The sequence below is a fragment of the Rhinopithecus bieti genome, unplaced genomic scaffold (genome assembly GCF_001698545.2).
Source record: "Rhinopithecus bieti isolate Rb0 unplaced genomic scaffold, ASM169854v2 scaffold_46482, whole genome shotgun sequence".
Taxonomy (NCBI): domain Eukaryota; kingdom Metazoa; phylum Chordata; class Mammalia; order Primates; family Cercopithecidae; genus Rhinopithecus; species Rhinopithecus bieti.
The window spans coordinates 264,935-286,497 of NW_016818769.1; the positions used below are offsets into that span (position 1 = coordinate 264,935).

Sequence of the window (21,563 nt, forward strand, 5' to 3'; positions counted from 1 at the left end):
TGGGAACTCAACAAAATGATACTAAAGTTCACCACCTAGAAAAATTTGATAGAAAATTTCTGAAAAATAACAGTAATTTAGGTGGATGGAATAGGAACTTCTTCCACTACATATTAAAACATACCATGAATTGAAACAGGGAAAAAGAAACACAAACTGTACATCATTAAAAGAAAATCCAGAAATAGACCACAATACAAGTGGAAATTTAGTCTATGATAATCGTGGTATTTCAGATTAGTTGGGGAAAGAGAGATTACCCAATAGGATCTGGTATAACATCTGGCTGTTTAGAAAGGAGTGAAGCTGGACCACTATGAAATACTCTTATCAAGTCAGGTTCCATGCTGGAAACAAACTTCTCTAGATATTTCAAGCAGAAAGGCATTTAATACAGAGAATTAGGTCCTTACAAAAATCATTGAAAAAGCAGTAGGAGCAGAAACTGGAGGCCCACGATCATTTTACCATCTGTGACCCAAAGGACAGGAAGCTAGTGCTGCTGCCACGGCATTAACTCATACCCATGAAGCAGGTGACAAGACACTAAAATGTGGAGTCTGGTTGCTACAAACAATTCTTGTCTGCAGGAGCTTGTCTACTGGCATAGTAGATGGCCTCTGCCTCCAAATCTTGACCAAGTGCACATCATTGGTAGAATGTAAACTGTTCAGACCTTATTTTTTTTAGAGTCTGAAAAACTTCATGTTTAGCCTTTCGTCCCCTGTGGTATGGGGTAAGGAGGCATGGGACGCCATGCCAAGTGCTAAGAGACAACATCTAGCACACGTTCTTACACTAAAATCTATTCCAGATGGGTGAGTTACCTGTAAAAAATAGAATGAATCTATCAAAATGTTCTAGAAGAAACCATATGTGAATTTATAATCCTGGAGTGTGGAAGGTATTTCTAAGCAGCACGTGAAATTCAGAAGTCAAAATGGAAAAGTGATGGATTTATCTATGTAAAAATTAAAAATGGGCCAAGCGCGGTGGCTCACGCCTGTAACCCCAGCACTTTGGGAGGCCGAGGCGGTTGGATCACGAGGTCAGGAGATCGAGACCATCCTGGCTAACACGGTGAAACCCTGTCTCTACTAAAATATAAAACAAAACCAAAAAAACCAAAAAAACCAAAAAAACCAAAAAAAAAAAAAAAAGAAAAAAATTAGCCAGGCATGGTGGCAGGCGCCTGTAGTCCTAGCTATTCGGGAGGCTGAGGCAGAAGAATGGTGTGAACCTGGGAGGCGGCGCTTGCAGTGGGCCAAGATTGTGCCACGGTACTCCAGCCTGAGTGACAGAGCGAGACTCCATCTCAAAAAAAAAAAAAAAAAAAATTAAAAATGGGTATCTGTCAATATTTAAATGCACAAATCCCTTGACCACTGCTAGGAATTTACATTATGGAAATGTCTGTGTAAGTCTGCAAAGGTATGTACCCAAACAATGCAGCATTATTTATAAGAGCAAAACTCTGAATCAATAAAACTATGGTCTGCTGTATGACAGAACACTATGAGGTCAAGTAAAAGAATAGATTTGAAACAAAGATGTTCCCTTTGTTTAACAAAACACATCTGCAGACATATATTATCTAACCCTACATAGAGATTACATTATTTTTGAAAAAGTCATTAGGAGGTATCTTGGTGGGAGTATTACCGTAGATTCCTTTTCTTCTTTGTTACTCTACAACTTTTAAAATTTCTAACTTTCCCCTCTCCCCTACAGAAAAAACAAACCAGAATAATTTTAAAATTCTATATTTATTTTCTCTTAGAATGTTCATGATTTATTTTTGCGTTTTCTAATTTAAACATACTTGATTTCAGAATTAATATAAAATTGTGTTCTTTTAAGCTATGTTGCAAAATAGTACTCATACACTGTGAAATTACTCCATTTCTTATTAATGACAATTATTTTGCACATAAAACAAACTGTGAATTTTAGTTGAAAGAAAAACTACACTTAGAGGAAACAGTTCTATCATACATACACATTTACAGTTTTTACTTTTACAGTCTCTTTATTTAAAATTATTCTTTCCCAAAAAACTATACTTCAGCATGAGACATTTAGATGTTAAGTATCCAATGGGTAATTAGTATGTACATAGGTGGTTGTGAAAAATTACCCACAACTCTAATATATTCTGCTCCAAAGGTGAAAAAATTTCCTTTTAGAAAGCATTTTAACATTTCTTACCATCATCTACAAAGCAGCAGCAATATTTAAATTATCAAAAATGACAAATCCAGTAATACATAATCATAAACAGTTCCTTAAGAAATGTATTTGAAAAGCCATTATTCCATAAAATATTTACATTGTTTAAATTACATGACAGCAACATTTTCTTTCTATTTTAGTTCAACATATTAGTAAGAATCTCTAAACCCTCCAAAAAGAAAAGCTATTCATCCTTAATAAAGGAGACTTTATCCTTGGGTTTATTCAGCATCTTTATATCATCCAACAGCTTTTTGGGTGTTAAAATATGTGTAGAACCTGGTAGGAGAAAAGAGACTTTTTCAGAGGCCAGCAGTTAAATCAATTTTCCTTCGCTTAATATAATGTGTTGTCCTTCAAGTATGTCAAGTGCAGTAGCCTGGTGCAATGTAACAAAATTTCTCTAAGACATCTTCCTGAAATCTGCCTACACTGCAATATTTCAATCCTTCTTCACCATTGAGCATGCTCAGTAACTGTGCAGAAACAGTGGCCATTCCTAGTGCTTTGTCTACTTAGTGCTAGACATTGGCACACTGAAGAGCAAAACTGGGGATTACCCTATCCTTAGCACTACAACAGTTATTGTTCGATAACAGAGACCCACTAAGCAGTGCTGCAGGTCAAGGCTTAACACACAGATCCAGCACCTCCATGGGTCAGGAGAGTTTGCCTATCATTGGCTTTGACTGAAATTCTTATTTTTTAATTTTTTTGTAGAGACGGAGTTTTGCTTTATTGCCCAGGCTGATTTCAAACTCCTGGCCTCAAGTGACCCTTCTGCCTCAGCTTCCCAAAGTGCTGGAATTACAGGCCTGAGCCACTAGCCTGGCCTGAAATTCTTAAAACTTAATTCCACACAGGCCTTGCCAATGTCATGTCCATAGCCACAAAAAATTCAAAATATTTTTTAAGTAGAAATGTAATTGTACATCAAAAACTATTTAATGGTTAAACAAATGTATAGAACCTACTATTTTAAAGGAGCAAGCTCCTTTTCCTCAAATAAGCATATTTGAAAATAAAACTATCAAAAAGTCAACCAGGAAAAAAAACCCAGCACACATCAGATAAAACACATTCTATGGTTAACAGTTTTTTTGCATTACATTTTGTCTCAAATGTATAACACGAGATAACATTTTACAGGTATACTTTTGCATTTAGAGTTTGTGTTTAAAAACAGAAAAGAAGAAAACAAAAGTCTTACCAATAATAACTTCACAGGATTTATGTGCCTGAGAAACTTCATAAGCACAACGCATTTCAGAGTATGTAATCCCTCCAATTACAAAAACAATCAGCTTTGACCCATTTTTTCGGTCTTCTAAATAATTAGCTCTGGGTTTCTGGCGAGCACTAAAAAGTAATTTAAAAAAAAAGTAAACATGTTATAAATATTTCCAAAGCCATAATACTTGTAGACTTAAAAAGCCTAACCTAACCAAACTTAAACTTGCTACCAATTACATTGATTTTTTTTTTTTTTTTTTTTAATTTGAGACAGTCTCACTTTGTAGCCCAGGCTGGATGCAGTGGAGTGATCTTGGTTCACTGCAACCTCCGCCTCCCGGGTAATGGTTCAAGCAATTCTTCTGTCTCAGCCTCCCAAGCAGCTGGGGTTACAGGCACGTGCCACCATACCCAGCTAATTTTGTATTTTTAGTAGAGACAGGGTTTCACCATGTTGGCTAGGCTGGTCTTGAACTCCTGACCTCATGATCTGCCGACCTGGGCCTCCCAAAGTGTTGGGATTACAGGCGTGAGCCACTATGCCTGGCCCAATTACATTGATTTTTAAGGAAATGACTTAACCATAGTATGACTGAAGCACCAAGAGTTAAGTAGGACAGCCACATTTCAAGAACAATTTTAAAAATTGTGCATAATCTGGCTGGCATTTTAACCTGTAGAGTAGAGCTAACACCCTCCCTTATTATTTCATAAGAAGAAATAATATACCTGAGAAGTCTGCAGTTTCTTGAAATTAAAAAAAAATTAGACAGTGGCACTGAAAAAGGTTTTGAAGATGTGAAGGGGAAAGGGGCAAGTATTACTTTGGAACTGATGTGTATTCAATTGTTCCTTGCTGGAATGGAATTCAGGAACCTATGATGGTAGGAGGTTGGCTGTTAAGAATTAGACCTGGGTTTCTATTTTTATTTTGCTTGTTTTTGATTCAGTATGACTTTCAGCAAGTTACTTAACTTCTCTCTAAACCTTAAAGGCTGTTACAAGGATGAAATGAAACAATGTACAGAACACACTAAGTACAGAAGCTGGTGTTAGGTAAGTACTCAATAAACAGTAGTCATTACTTTTACCATTCCTCCTCCAGATTGCTCTAGATCCCCAGAGTCCCATATAGTAGCCACTAGCCACATGAGGCTATTTAAATTTAAATTAGTTAAAATTAAATAAGAAATTCAGTTCTTCATCCATACTTAGCCACATATCCAGTACCCAATAGCCACATGTAGCCAGTGGCTGTCATACTGGACAGTGCCAATATAGAACCTTTCTATCACTGCAGAAAGTTCTATTGGCTAGCATTGCTCTAGATCATAGGAATTACTTTTTTTGTTCACAAGCTCCACTGGTAAAAATTTTTAGCTTTTATTTGAAAAGTAAATATTTCAAAATAAACATATCCATTTATAAACAAATATATTAACATGTAAATGACATATGTGTACTAGTATATATTAGTAAAACTTAATTTCTTCTTTTTTAGGTAAAAATAAGTACCCAATGGTTCATTTTGTTACCTACTTTGAGAGTCACTGTTCTGGGTGACCTAGAACGCCTTGCAATATAGGATCTCATAGCAAATTTTTGTTTTGTTAGAGATGGGGTCTTGCTATGTTGCCTAGGCTACAGTGTAGCAGCTGCGGACCAGCACCATCATAGGATACTACAGCCTCGAACTCTTAGGCTCAAGCAATCCTCCCACCTCAGTCTCAAGTAGCTGGACTTAACAGGTGTGTACCACTGCACCCAGCCCCACAGCAAACTTTTAATAATGTTCTCGGCTGGGTGTGGTGGCTCATGTCTGTAATCCCAGCACTTTGGGAGGCTGAGGTGGGTGGATCACGAGGTCAAGAGATCGAGAGCATCCTGGCCAACAAGGTGAAACCCCATCTCTACTAAAAATACAAAAATTAGCTGGGCATGGTGGCACATGCCTGTAGTCCCAGTTACTCAGGAGACTGAGGCAGGAGAATCACCTGAACCTGGGAGGCGGAGGTTGCAGTCAGCCAAGATCACGCATTGCACTCCAGCCTGGGTGACAGAGCAAGACTCTGTCTCAAAAAATAAAAAATTCTTAATCTAGCCTTTCAGATGATCGCTTCCATTCATTAACTTAAAGAATGATGTAGTGAACAACAGGAAACAAATTTTAAAGATTAAAATTTTCCCTCCCCTTTGAAAGATGAAACAGGAACAAGACCCACTCTTGTTCCCATACAAAGTCAAGGATATATTAAAACAAAACTTTGGCTTAAAACTGTTTCCACAGACAGAAATAGAGTAAGAAGGCAAACGAAAAGGAGATAACACTGCTCAAAACAATTCTAATAATTTCTAAGCTTCTGAATAGCAATTTTAGAGCAATGGGATTATATTTAATTTGTTTCACATATGTGTGAAGACTGAGAGATATAAAGATAATTAAATCCCTAGATCCTGAAAACTTCCCTCTAAATAGCACCAAGGAGCACTGATTAAGAGCAAACATGTTTTTAAAGCATAGCTGATAGTAAACAAGTCAGAGAAATCTCCAGGGGCTATTGGTAAAAAGGAAGCTAAATACTAGAATGGTAAACTGAGTTGAGGCTTGGTCTGCCTTGTGGAGTATTTTCCGATCTTAGCAAACAAGCGGCCGACCCCTCGGTACTGTGCAAGGTAGAGACTGGGAGCTGACACCCGGCATAAGGTCAGGACATCCTCAAATGCAAGGGTAGATGCAAGGAAGCTTCTCCCCTGATAATTTAGCCACAGGCCTGTCACATAGAGTCTTAGGTGTTAATTATACTACCTTCCTGGTCTGAGGAAACCCAGACTGAGAAATTAACACAAAAAGAAAAAAACCTCTAATCTGGTAAAAGCACATGCAAAACCTGCCTGAAGGGACCCGCTCTCAATGCTGGCTACCAAAATAAACTCAACATTCAAAAGTACAAAACACATATGGAAATAAGTAACTATGAGTCTGCAGAAATAAAAGGCAGCAGAACTGAACCCAAAGAGTGTAAAACAGTGAAATTATTAGATACAGACTACAAATTAGGTATATTTAATATGACAACAGACAATAAAGTAGGATCGAAAGTATGACAAAATAAGAAGTAACAAAAAATCCAAGCATGTTTAAAAAAGAAACCTGAGAACTTCTAAAATAGAAAAATAAAGTCACTGAAAATAGAAAAAGAAAAAACAGCTTATACAGATAAGACACAGGGTAAGAGAGACCTAAAGAACTGAAAACTAAATCTGAAGAAAAATTTCTAGAATGAAACACCAGCAGAAGAAATAAAAAAGTATAAGAGATTAAGAGACATTATGACAGAATAAGATGTTCCAACAAAACCAAGACTACATAAGTGGCAATATTTGAAGAATTTATGAAAGATATAAATCCTCAGATTCAGGAAACATAAATGAATCCCGAAGAAAGAAACAAAAATAAATCCTCAGATACACATAGCACAGGGAATACACAGAACCAAGGATGAAAAACAACCAGAGAAAAAAGGCTAATTATTCACCAAGGTACAAGAGTGACAGAAAACACGACCCCCTCCACCTTCCCAAGAGCTAAAGTAGAACCCTGGAAACAGCAGAATATTTTCTACAAGTGTTGACTGAACATACCTCAGCTCTTAGAAATTCATAGCTGGCTAAGAACAGCGACCAAATGAAGAAACGAACAAAACTGTAGACTACCACCACTGGCCAGGTGCGGTGGCGCACACCTGTAATCCCAGCACTTTGGGAGCTGAGGTGGGTGGATCACAAGGTCAGGAGTTTGAGACCAGCTTGGTCAACATGGTGAAACCCCATCTCTACGAAAAACAGAAAAATCAGCCAGGTGTGGTGGTGCACACCTGTAATCCCAGCTAGTCAGGAGGTTGAGACAACGAGAATTGCTTGAGCCCAGGAGGCAGAGGCTGTAGTGAGCTGAGATCGCACCACCATACTCCAGCCTGGGCAACAGAGCAAGACTCTGTCTCGGAAAAAAATAAAAAAGACTACCACCAACAGACCCACATGAAAGGATACACTTCAGAAAGAAACTGAGCCCACACAAAAGGGGTGGTGGGCGATTTAACAGGTTCACATGCACATACAACTGAATTTTAAAAAACCAATAATGCCGCTTAGTAATATGGGGAGTAAAAAAGATACAAAGTGAACAAAAATGAAGTATTATAACATTTAAGGGGTGCATGGTTTACATCCAGTTGGTCTAAGGTTCTTGTATTGTTCAAGAGGAAGGCAGGGATACTCATTAATCTTAGACTTTGTTGAGTCAAATATGTGCAGTAATAAACTGCTACAAGAATATAAATAGATAACATAATCTCCAAACCTTTTGTAGAAAAGGAAAAAATAAAACTAAAGAAAAGTCCTCAGTCCAAGGCAAGCACCCTACCCGGATACATGTAAAAGTACAAGAATGCTCACTGCATACTGTTTGTAATTATGGCAGTTTTGAGAAAGCCTAAATTTCTATCACGTGGAAAAGAGATGAATAAATTGCTATACTCATATAACTATATACCAACTAGCAGTGAAAATTTATGCATGTATCAGTCTGGAATAAATTTCACAAACATAATGTGAGGGAACAAAAAAGCAGACTGCAGGAGGACACACAATATGATACTACATTAAGTTTAAAAACATAATATAGAGAGCACTTGTGGTCATGGCAGAATAAGGTGGTCAGGAGATTCCCCTCTGAGAAAACAAGTATACACATGGATGAAATTGTGGGGGGAAACAAAAAACAAAACAAAACAAAACATTTCAGGTTAACTGGAAACCATAGGTAGACAACAAATTGAGAAGCATTTAATCTTGAATATCTGCTAATGTATCTGGTAAGAATGGTGGTGGTAAATATGTAACCTTCTATCCTGGGCTGCATCTAACCCTCACTGCTCTCCCAGCTCAGCCAGAGAAAAATTATAGCTTTACTGCAAAATTGGTGGAAGACTTGATTCAAAGTGGGGCAGTGAGGCGAGTACAAAATCCTGCAACTTTGCTAGGTGTGGTCTCAACTTAGGATGGGCAGCCAATCAGGAACAAACAAACAAACAAACAAACAAATAATTTGAGGTGGAGTCTCACTCTGTCACCTGGGCTGGGGTGCAGTGTCGTGATCTTGCTTACTGCAACCTCTGCTTCCCAGGTTCAAGCGATTCTCCTGCCTCAGCCTCCTGAGTAGCTGGGATTACAGGAGTGTGCCACCATGTCCGGCTAATTTTGTATTTTAGTAGAGATGGGGTTTCACCATGTTGGTCAGGCTGGTCTTGAACTCCTAACCTCAAGTGATCCGCCCGCCTTGGCCTCCCAAACTGCTGGGATTACAGACACGAGCTACTCTACCTGGCCAGGTACAAATTTAATAAGGAAATCCCAGAAGTAAAGAAGCCAAAGATAAGCTCTCTGCACATTATTAATGGACTGCTAAACTATGCACGTGTGGGGAAAACCTGAGAAAGTCCAGGAAAAAAAATGAGGGAAAAAAGGGCTGGGTGCAGTGTTTCACATCTATAATTCCAGTGCTTTGGGAGGCTGAGGCAGGAAAATCGCTTGAGCCCAGGAGTTCAAGACCAGCCTGGGCAACACAGTGAGACCCTGCCTCTGCAAGACATTTAAAAAATTAGCTGGGTGTGGTGGCACATACCTGGAACCCTAGCTACCTGGGAGCCTGAGGTGGGAGGCTCACCGGAGCCCATGAGTTTGAGTTTATAATAAGCTACCATCATGCCCCATACACTCCTGTACTCCAGTGTGGGCAACAGAGAGAGACCCTGCCTCTATTTAAAATAAATAAATAAATAAATAAATAAATAAATAAATAAATAAAGGGAGACTTAAGAACTGCCTATTTTGGAATGCAACCCCTAACCCCACACTCAGCTTGATCAGTAGAGGATGGAAGCCATACAGGCTTGAAGTGTCTGAACAGATAACTGATTGACCTCTAAACTACACAGACACAGGGGCAACCACTAGAAGCTAAGACAAAAAATTAAAATTTTAAAAACTCAACAAGGACATCAGTGGCTACAAGAGAGCAAGAGAGAAAGATTCCATAGTTTAAGTCCACACAAATTACTAAAACAATTTGGAGCTGCTATAATACATTATCTAAAAGGTCCAATTTTCAACCAAAAATTAGTATACAAAGAAACAGGAATGTGTGACTCATACTTGGGGGAAAAAAAAGACATTCAATAGGAATTAACCCTGAGTAGACTGAGATGTCAGGGACTTCCAAGCAGTTATAAATATGATCAAAGAATTAAAAAGAAAAATATGCTAACAAGTTAACAGGGAATCTCAACAGTCAGAAATGGAAATAAAAAAAATCAAATGGAAATTCTACATGTGAAAAGTACAATAACAAATTTTAAAAAGATGAAAGAAAAGAGAGCCTCAGTAACTCACAGGACAATGTTAAACCCTCCAACTTGTGTGTAACAGGAGTTTCAGAAGGAGAGGAAGGAGAGAGGAAAGAGAGACAAAGGGGAAGAAAAAAATTTGAAAAAAATAATGCCTGAAAACGTCCCAAATTTGATGAAAATTATTAACTTGCAGATTTAAGAAACTCAACAATCCTCAGGTAGAATAAACACAAAGAGAACTACACCTAGACATAACACAGTTAAACGGCTGAAAGCCAAAGATCAAGAGAAAATCCTGTAAGATATAACTCAAGACACTGTTTAGGATACAAACATATGTAGAAAAAGTATAAAGACATACAGGCAATAAACACCAAATTCAGGACAGAAAATAAAGGGAGAATAATAAAACCAGAGTGTGATATACAGGAAGCTTGAATTATACTTACAATGATTTAGTTAATAAGCTGGGCACTGGGCATAAGGGTATGCATTGTAACATTCTCTATCTTTCTAAATGTTTAAAGTACCTCAACACAAAATAATTATCAAAAGGATTAAGGTCTCTGCTATGTGAAGGAAGAGGAGGTGGGGAAGGAAATACTTATTGTTTCATGAAAATATTTTTTATAATAAAGTACATTTTCATATTGCCTATCTGGATTCATTTAAAACAATTTAAAAAAAAATTACAGGACTGTATACTTGAAAGAAAGTTGCCAAACATGAGTTATCTGTGTACCATTTTAAATTTTTAGTCTGTAGAATGAAAATTTCATTGATTTTCACTTATAGATTTTACCTTACAGCTCCTGAACCATTCCACACTGCTGGACACTGGGAACAATATGGCCATTCTTTTGAATCTAATCTATTATCAATAGCATCCTAGGGAAGGAAAGAGTTAATTCCATCAATAAAATTGTAAATTGCAGGACTGTTTGGCATAAAGGTCAAAACTTGCATTTGCAACTGAGGAATCTTAGACATATTTAGTATAAGATTAGCCTTTTCTTTGAAACTCGCAAATCTTATTTGCTTCAAAATTAGTGAAATCATTTACTGCTTAAACCAATATTTGCTGCACGACTCCCTTTCTTCATTTGGAGAGCCCCCATGCTGTTATAAGGATTTCAGGCACCTTATCAGAGCTTTTAGTTCTATGGTGCCAGGGGTTTCTAATCCAGTCCTGGCACACTTCTAAAGCTTTGCCCTTCATAGCTACTACTGCTATGGCCTAGGGGTACTCAAGACAATCCAATGGGATATGGGAAGTTTTCCTTTTCATTTTATTCTTTAAAATTTTCCCTTTTATCAGTGTTAGATTTTATGATATATGTATGTATATAAATATACTGTATACATAGATTAGATTTTATTACAGTAATCCTTAACTTATAAATCAATAGGTTCATGCTCACATTTTTTATGGTTAGGTGTGCATGAACTGAAAAGTATGGAGACCACTGCTTTACAGCATGGTAGTACAAGTAGTATTAACAAGTGGGCACATGGATTGGGCACAAAGTACTCAGTAGTCCAAGAACATTTCAGTAAGACTGCAAGAAGGGAGGAAATCAAATTTCAGGAGAATTTCTAAAAGGCCTAAGATTGTCATGGATCCAAATGTGTATTTTCTGAATTTAACATGCAAATCCTTGTTAAGGGGTTCAAGAAAGTCATTTCTTATTTTACAAATACTAGCCATGGTAAACTGATCAGGAATATGTTAAAAAACAAAACAAAACAAACAAACAAACAAAAAGAAACTAGCCATAAGAAACTACTTAGTTCTACATCATCCTTGTGAGAAAGAAAACAAAAAATCCTTATGTTACAGAAAACAAAGTCTAAATTCTTTAGATTTTTCATATATGTTTAAGCATGTGTGAATGACATAAAATTAGCCAAGCAAAACAGAGAAATCATAGTTATGCACTGTACCAAATTAGCTCCCAAAAGAAAGTATAAACTGGTTTAAGTCAAAGGAAAAAGGGAATAAAAACTATATGATCATGACCGAAGAATCAGTGTCATAATTTTATTAAGCTCATAATTTTAAAATTAGCTCATTTTGTAGTTTCCTATAATTGAATAATGTTCTCTAAGCATAAACAGTATTAAAGGTATGATTCATCTGACAGCAAACTATAATGAAGTTTACATTTTAATCCAAATACATCTCCAAGAATATTGGCATCTAACACTTTCTAATAGTGGTCCACATACAAATGTTATTTTGTTGAACTTTCATTCAAGTAAATTATATTTATGTCACATACAATTATTTAAAACAAAGCAGTATTTTTCATAAAGCATATATGTGTTTATTTTTATTTATTTTGAAACAGTCAGTGGTGTGAGTCTGTCTGAGATCTTTAAGAAAAGAATCTTCAGCTGGGCACAGTGGCTCACACCTGTAATCCCAGCACTTTGGGAGCCCAAGGTGGGCAGATCATGAGGTCAGGAGTACGAGATCAGCCTGGCCAACATAGTGAAACCCTGTCTCCACTAAAAATACAAAAATTAGTCAGGCGTGGTGGCGTGTGCCTGTAGTCCCAGCTGCTCGGGAGGCTGAGGCAAGAGAATTGCTTGAACCTGGGAGGCGGAGGTTGCAGTGAGCCAAGACTGTGCCACTGTACTCCAGGCTGAGTGACAGAGTGAGACTCTGTCTCAAAAAAAAAAAAAAAAAAAAAAGAATCTTAAAGTTTCCTCTCCTCCCTTGACCCCAGATACAGGCTCTTTTGTGAAGCCTCCAACCACTGCAGAAACTTCCTGCCCAATACATATACTCAGACTGACACAAACTACAAAAAGTAAAGAATACTCAAAAGAGGGCACTCAGGTAGAAAAAAAAAATTTAATGATTTTTACCTCCATAATATCTTTGATAAAAGGTGTCCATCGAGAGAGCTGAAAAGTTTCTTCTGCAGACCGATCCTTTCTTAATGGTTTTCCTTGTTGAGACTAATACAATTAGAGGAAAAAATTAAAAACCAGTAATTCTATTCAAATATAATACTCTTATGTTTCCTAACAAAAATATTTAATTTACCGGTAAATACTATATTGTATTTGACTTAAAACTAAGACTGGAGATGCCTACTTTAAAAAATCTGAGTGTGGTCACATAACTCCACTGAACAGTATTTTGTGCTTTAATGCTAAAATTTATTTATAATCATATCAGAACATATGTCTATTAAAATAAAAGTATTATAAAACTTGATGGCTATAGTCCCAGCTACTTGGGAGGCTGAGGCAGGAGAATGGCATGAACCTGGGAGGCAGAACTTGCAGTGAGCCAAGATCGAGCCACTGCACTCCAGCCTGGGCAACAGAGCGAGACTCGTCTCAAAAAAAAAAAAAGAAAAAAAATAGTTGATGGGGCCGGATGCAGTGGCTCACGCCTGTAATCCCAGCACTTTGGGAGGCCAAGGTGGGCAGATCACCTGATACAGTTCGAGACCAACCTGGTCAACAGGGTGAAACCCTGTCTCTACTAAAAATACAAAAATTAGCTGGGCGCGGATGGCAGGTGCCTATAATCCCAGGCGGGAAGCTGAGGCAGGAGAATTGCTTGAACCCGGGAGGCAGAGGTTACAGTGAGCCGAGGTCACGCCACTGCACTTCAGCCTGTCTTCAGCCTTGTGTTACAGAGAGAGCCTCTCTCTCAAAAAAAAAAAAAAAAAAAAAAAAAAAAAAAAAAAAATTAATGGGAAAGAGTGAGATTCTAAATAGAGTCCTTCCAAATTTGACTTTGAACCCCCCCCCTTTTTTTTTTTAAAGAGACAGCGTCTCGCTTTGGGCTGGAGTACAGTGGTATGATTTTGGCTCACTGCAGCCTTGACCTCCTGGGCTTACGAGATCCTCAGCCTCCTGAGTAGCTGGGACTACAGGTACACACCAACACACCTGGCTATTTTTTTGTTTTTTGTAGAGGCGAGGTCTCACTATGATGCCCAGGCTAGTCTTGAACTCCTGGGCTCAAGCAATCCTCCTGCCTCAGCATCTCCCAAAGTGTTCGGATTACAGGTGTGAGCCACCATACCCAGCGAGCCTAAATTTTTTTAATCAAGAAAATACTTATTTTCTCTGCCATATTATAGTCAAAGGTTACATGTTTAACTAAAATATGACAACTGCTATAAATGAATCACAAAGACAAAAGTACAAGTAGTGAATTATGACAGAAGCTATAAAATACAAATTCACTAGAAAACTGCATTTGCCCAAATTACATATGGAAAAGAGAACAAAATCTTTAATTGCTTATTTATTCAAAATCTATAGAGTGAACTTAAGAAGACTGTCCACATGAATACCCACATAAAAAAAAAAAACAGTTAATACAAACAACCATACATACATACATATATATATAAAGCATACACACACGTAAGACTTCTTACTTGGGGAACAATGGGAACACCAAGGTAACTCCAGTTACGAATCATGTCACTCTCATTTTCTATCTTTACATTCTGGATCAACCTGTCCAAATTTTCTTCCGTAGTTCCTTAAACAGGTAAAAACATGACTGCACAATCACATAATTGCTACCAAAATAATGTCAAGGCTTTAGGTAGTACCCATGAATGAAGCTTTTAAAATAAAAAACAGTCAAATTATATCTCCTTCAGCCTTCTCTCAATTTCATATTTTCCCTTTTATCTTAACCAAGTTCAGCAACTGTCTTTCAGTTTTCAAAGATTCTTTTATGATCAATAGTAAAACACTCATTAAAAAGTGATTATATCCATTACCATTAATACTGAAGATATAAAGTAGAATTGCTCTTATTTTATCACAATTATCATGATTTTTGTTGAGGAGAACTGGAAGGAGTACTCTCATGGAATCCTTCACCTTCTGTCCTTCTGCATCAGTTCCAAGTGCCAGGTCCTTAATGGAAATAAAATACTGTCAGTGATCTATAATCAAAATTCATTTTTTAGTTAAAAACATCTATTACTGGCCGGGCGCGGTGGCTCATGCCTGTAATCCCAGCACTTTGGGAGGCCAAGGCGGATCACCTGAGGTCAGGAGTTAGAGACCAGCCTGGCCAACATGGTGAAACCCTATCTGTACTAAAAATACAAAAAATTAGCCGGGCGTAGTGTCAGGTGCCTGTAATCCCAGCTACTCGAGAGGCTGAGGCAGGAGAATCGTTTGAACCCGGGAGGCGGCGGTTGCAGTGAGCCGAGATCGGGCCATTGCACTCCAGCCTGAGCAACAAGAGCGAAACTGTCTCAAAAAAACAAAAAACAAAAAACAAATAAACAAAATCTATTATTAAATCTTGTCAAATTTTAATGGAACACTGATGACATTACACAAGAAAATATGAACATCACTTGTAAACTATTGTTTGTACAAAATACAAAAGGTCAAAAAATAAATCAGAGAACACAAAAATCATTAATCTAAACCTATGCTATCCAGTACAGTGGCCACTAGCCACATATGACTACTGAGCACTTGAAATGGGATCAGTCTGAATTAAGATGTGCTGTAGTTACAAAACACCGGAAGACTTGAAGTAATATAATGCAAAATTATCTAATTAATAACTTTTTATACTGATTATATGTTGAAATAATATTTTGAATACATCAGGTTGTCAAAGCTTTTTTTTTTTTTTTTTTTTTTTTTTTAAGAGACAGGGTCTTGCCCAGGCTGCCCTCAAACTCCTGGGCTCAAGCAATCCTCCCACCTCAGCCTCCTGAAGAGCTGGGACTATAAGCACACACCACTGCACCCAACTTATTAGTAAAATTAATTGCACTTTTTAATTTTTACCTTTGTTAATATGGCTATTAGAATATTTAAAATTACATGCAGCCTGTATTCTATTAGGGGCAATGCTCTAAACAGTTGAGGGATGATATAAAAGGCCCCTTGTAAAATGAGCTCTGCAGGCTGCTACACTAAATGCTGTACTGAGAAAGTCCTGCCAACAATGCTACCCTGAAATCATGCTCCCAAAATTTAAATCATTCCATTAAATAAAAAATATATAATAGGAGGGACTGTTTACTAAGATACTCTACAACTACTTGTTAATATTAGTGGGGAATGACATATTAAATACTGCCTAGGTGGTTCCCCTGATGAGAGAGTCTGTGATTCTATAAAAACCAACCACTGTATCAAGCAAAATGTTAGGTTTTAACTTACAAAGTTTATCCTGGAAATTTATTATGAACAGAGGTATTTCTGACTCTGCACATACCTGTTCAGTTTTGCAGAGCTTTTCTATATTAAGCTTGAACTTATTCATGCAATCTTCTGCTAAGTTAAGATGGACAACTTGCTGAAAAACAGAAGAAATCAATCATTTAAAGGATTTTGATGACTTTTGTGCAACTGGTAATATTAAATTTCGAGACACGCCTGAAAGAAAGTATGGGCTGAGGTGAAAGAAGGTAACATGTAATCAAGGGAACAGCTCAAGATAGGAAGCAAATGAGAATGTGATCTACAGGTGATATGGTTTGGCTGTTTCCCCACCCAAATCTCATCTTGAATTGTAGTTCCCATAATCCCCATGTGTCATGGGAGGGACCTGATGGGAAGTGTTTGAATCATGGGATGATGGGAGTGATTTCCTCCATGCTGTTCTCATAATAGTGAGTGAGTTCTCATGAGATCTGATGGTTTTATAAGCATCTGGTATGTGCCCTGTGTGTACTTCTCCTGTGGCTTTGTGAAGAAGGTGCCTGGCTTCCCCTTTGCTTTCCGCCATGACTGTAAGATTCCTGAGGCCTTCTCAGCCATGTGGAACTGTGAGTCAGTTAGACCTCTTTCCTTTATAAATTACCCAGTCTTGGATATTTCCTTATACCAATGTCACAACAAACTAATACAACAGGGGGCAATCAACAGACAGCATAAATGGGATGGAAGTGTTGAATTGTTAAATTTGTGTTGAGTTTGAGAGAAAGTGAGAAAAATACCCAGAAGTTCTTCAAGTTCATATTCCTTTATCTTTCTAAATGTTTCAAGTATTTTAACATACACAAAAATCAATGGTTGACTAGGGTGCAACATGACAAAAATGTTAAGATTATTCTGATAGTATTTGTAAGGAGCAAAAAAATAGTTTACCTGACTAAACAGCTTAAATGCTCTTAAAACTACTAATATGTAACTATTACTTTAAAGAAACATGTAGAATAACATCCACTAGTCGATCTAGTGCTGAATTTCTTATAAGGTTGATAAATATTACCGTTAGGCTATTCAAGACAAAGATATAGACAAGTTTAAGCTGGATTCAGATAAATCTAGGTTATACATGTAGAGAGGTTATGAAGAAGCTTAGATATATGGGATATTTCTCAGACCTATATAGTAAAGTTTTAGAGTATAACTAATACCAAGTATTCCATGACACTTACTGCTAAACCGAACTACAGAACTGAATATAAACTAAAACTAATTAGGTATCTCATATATAATACTGCTTACCTTAGTAATCTGTTTTCGGAAATGGGGCATCTTTTTCATCAGCTGGGTAAGAGCACTAAGTGATGTCTAGGAAAAATCAAACATTTTTTAAGGCAAACCTATGATTCAGTTATTCCATATTACAACTTTGAAATCCTAGAGTTTTACGAATTATTAAATCTAGTAATTTACTGATTATTTGACAATTTTTTTAAAGAAGAATTTAGGAGGCTTCCAGTTTCACTCACAATAACACAGCTGATATCAACGTTACTCTCCCTCCATAAATAAGTAAGATTGGACAAATAAATAAAACAAAAGCTTTCGAGTAATAGATAAAAATAGCTCACAGCTGAGACAGCTGAGTGAAGGAAAGCACCAAAGGTGATCCCTACACTCACCCTGCCTTTCCCCTAAAGATGTTTTACACACACCACTGAAAGGAAATACAGTTCAAATAGAGAGCAATTCTCTCTCTGGGTGCCAAAAAAAAAAAAAAAAGGGAGATAAGAGCTTGGGGCTGTGAGGTAGATTCTGGGAAGCAGGGTGCTAAAGAGAAAGGAGCTAGACAGAACATAATCCAAAAATGTGTAGAGAGATTGTCCTTGAACCCCTAAGCTGCACATGTACAGGGCATAACCCTCAAAGGTATAGTAAAGAACAACTTATGGGTGGCTAAATGTTGGACAGAAATTTCAGAGGGGTCCTAGTGCTAAGAATATACTAGCATCCCCTGATCGAGACAAAGTAAAGAGACCTAAGTAAACATCCTAGACATTCAGTCCTGGGACTATGCCTTAGGACTCAGTGCAAAAGCAAAATAAGCTTACCATAACATTGTCTAACATGAAGTTACAACAGAATCACGATTATTCCTCAGCAACTTAACCGCCTGCCAGAACAAAACTCAACATTCTCTGTAGAGAGAGCATCATCTAGAACCTCTGCAATGTATCATCCACTATGTCTAGCACAATAAAACATTAATAGGTGAAACAGGAAAGTGACTGATACTCAAGTGATAAAACAGTCAACAAAAGTAGACCCAAGATAAAGAATAAGTTCTAGTATTTGATATCACAATGGTGACTATAGTTAACAATATATTATGTATTTCAAAATAGCTAGAGGAGAAGATCAGAAATGTTCCCATCACAAAGAAATAATAAATGTTCAAGGTGATGGGTATTCTAAACACACAAATTCTAATGATTTGATCATTACACACTGTATGCATGTGTAAACATATTACATGCTTCATAAATATGTACAGTTATTATGAACCAATAAAAAAGCTAAGAAAAGAACACCTCAAAATGTAAAACAAAGAAACTCACAAAAGTAGACCTAAGATGGAGTTGGCAGAAAGAGACTTCAAAATAACATATTTATGTTAAAGTGGAAACAGAGGAAAAGATGGACTACGTGGATCAAAACATGGAGTATTTTAACAGAGAATTAGAATTTATTTTCTAAAAATCCAATGAATGTCCTAGAGTTAAATATAAGACTTTAAGTTAAAAGTACAATGGACGACTTTCATACATTGCTAGTGGGACTGGAAAACAGTACAGCCACCTTGGAAAAATAGCTTGAAATTTTCTTACAAACTTAAACATACATTTATTATTGATTCTGCAATCCCACCCTTAAGTATCCTCCCAAGCACATAACATCTGTTCATAGACATGAATGTCTGATATGAAGAAGGTGAATGTTATAGTAGCTTGATTCATAATTGCCAACAACTTGGAAAAACTAAGATGTTCTGAAACTGGTAAATTGATCAGCAAATTGCGGTGCACCCATATGATGGAATACTACTCAGCAATAAAAACTAATGAAACTACTCTTGCATTGCAACATGAGTGAATCTCAAATGCATTATGCTAAATGAAAAGAGCCATAGTGTATTATTCCATTCATTGGACAATCTGGAAAAGGCAAAACTACAGGGTCAGAAAACAGCTTAGTAGTTGTCAGGGGATGGGGACTGAGTTAAGGGGTTATCTGCAAAGGGGCCTGAGGACATTTTGGGGGGTGATGACATTATTCTATATCTGGATAGTGGTAGTGGTTATATGAGAGTGTGCATTTGTCAAAACTCAGAACTGCATTCTATAAAGGGAAAATTTTACTTTATACCTCAGTTTTCAAAAGGATACAATGAATGGGTTTAACAGCAGACTGAATACAAAAGAAGACAGAAGTAGGGGAATCAAAATCAGGTTAATAGAGAACATTTGATTGCAATGCGGAGAGGTAAAAAAAAAAAAAAAGATAACAGAATGTAAGAGATATAGAATACAGTCAAGAGATCCAAAAAACATGTTGACTGGGGTCCCAGAAAGAGAGGAGAGAGAAAATGGGACAAAATGAAGATCTGAGGCGATAATGACCAAGAATTTTACAAATTTAATCAAAGTTATCAACCCAGTGACTCAAGAAGCTCAGCAAACCCCATGGAGGACAAATAGCAAGCAAACCACATTATAGTAAGGCATATCATGGTCAAATTGCTAAAAATCAAAGACACAGAAAAAATATTAATAAACACAGTATATCTTCAGGAAAACAATAATACTTAACAGCTGCCCTTTTCAGCAGAAATTACAGTAGCCAGAAGGTGATGTATTGAAAGCTTAAAATTGCTGAAAGGAAAAAAAATACCAACTATGAATTCTAAATCCAGCAAAGTATCTCAGAAAAAAACTGCAAAACAAAGATATCCTCAGACAAAAAGAAAGCTGGGAGAATTCAATCTAACCCAGCTGGAAAAACTGAAGAGCAGTAAGAAATAAACAGCACCAGCGTGTATAAATACGTGGGTAATAATAAAGGTCTACTGAGTGTTTATAATAAAGTAACATCTTATTTTTATTTTTTGGGGTTTTTTTCTAAACAAAAGAACATTTTGAGTTTATAACGTATGTTGAAGTAAAATACATGAAACAACAGCATAAAAGAGAAAGGGGATAAATGAAGTTAAACTACTATAAGATTCCTGAATTATTCAGGACATGACAAAATTATACTATTAAACTAGGGTAAGAATACATTTTTAAATTTCCAGTATAATAATTAAAGGAAGGACTAAAAGGCAAAACACAAATGTTTATATTGGAGACGAAATGGAATTTATTTAAAAAAAAAAAGACTTGATAAAGAAGGAAAATAGAATATAAAAAATGAAGAGAAAACAAATAAGATACTAGATATAAATTTAACCATATCAAAAATTACATGAAATATATATGAACTAAACAAGCATTCTAATTAAAAGATTTTTGGGCTAAATAAAAAAACAAAATTCAACTACATGCTCTTCCTGAAGAAAACAGAAGAATATACTAAAGACCTCAGGGTAAGCCAAGACTTCTAAGGGTACAGAGAAGTATAAAAGAAATAAATTGATAAACTAGATTTCATTAAAATTGAAATCTTCTGTTCATCAAAAGATATATACATACATAAATACATGTATGGGAATCATATCCAGAAAATAACTTCTACAAATCAGTAAGAAAACCAGACAACTCAATTAAAAAAGGGCAAAAGACCTTAAATGGGCACTTCACAAAATAGAATATCCAAATGGCAAATATGCACAAGAACATTACAGAAACTGAAATTAAAACCACAATAAGATACCACCTCATGCAATGAAATTTTAATTGAAAATAAAGACAAGAATATATCAAGTGTTGGGGACAATATGGAGCAACTAGAACACTCAATTATTGCTGATGGGGATATAAATCAGTTCAAACACTTTGCAAAACTTTTGGCATCACCTATTAAAGCTAAACACAATCCTACCCTATAACCCAACAATTTTACTCTTAATATACCCAAGAGAAAGAGTGTGTACGTCCACCAAATGACATGTACAAAAAAATCCACAGCAGCTTTGTTCATAATAACCCCAAACTGGAAATAAACTAAATGTCCATCAAAAGGAGATGAACAAATTGTTGTATATTTACATAACAGTATTACTACTATACACGAATGAAAAAATGAATTACTGAAATATGTAACACAGGTGAATCTCATTATGTGAAGTTCAAGAACAGGATCTATGGTGATGAAAATTAGAATAGAGTTTACCTCTGGCGGGATGGGTACTGACTGGGAAAGGACAAGAGGGAATATTCTAGAATGATGAAAATATTCTGTATCTTGATTTGGGTGGTGGTTTCAAGTGTACATATAAGTAAAAGTTATCCACTGTAAATT

At 36.5% G+C, this 21,563-nt stretch overlaps 1 protein-coding gene across 1 annotated transcript in view; it reads right to left on the bottom strand.

The window, feature by feature from the left end:
- Positions 1 to 1,755: 1,755 nt before the first annotated feature.
- STXBP3 (syntaxin binding protein 3) overlaps positions 1,756 to 21,563 on the bottom strand; it is a 48,120-nt gene continuing 28,312 nt past the window's right edge. Inside the window, exons 9-16 of the mRNA XM_017857469.1 lie at positions 17,346 to 17,411; positions 16,108 to 16,188; positions 14,639 to 14,777; positions 14,285 to 14,391; positions 12,747 to 12,839; positions 10,675 to 10,760; positions 3,443 to 3,591; positions 1,756 to 2,511 (exon numbers count right to left, since the gene is read on the bottom strand). Of these exons, the coding sequence (XP_017712958.1) occupies positions 2,417 to 2,511; positions 3,443 to 3,591; positions 10,675 to 10,760; positions 12,747 to 12,839; positions 14,285 to 14,391; positions 14,639 to 14,777; positions 16,108 to 16,188; positions 17,346 to 17,411 (816 nt within the window). The 3' untranslated portion in view covers positions 1,756 to 2,416. The remainder of the gene's footprint in view (positions 2,512 to 3,442; positions 3,592 to 10,674; positions 10,761 to 12,746; positions 12,840 to 14,284; positions 14,392 to 14,638; positions 14,778 to 16,107; positions 16,189 to 17,345; positions 17,412 to 21,563) is intronic.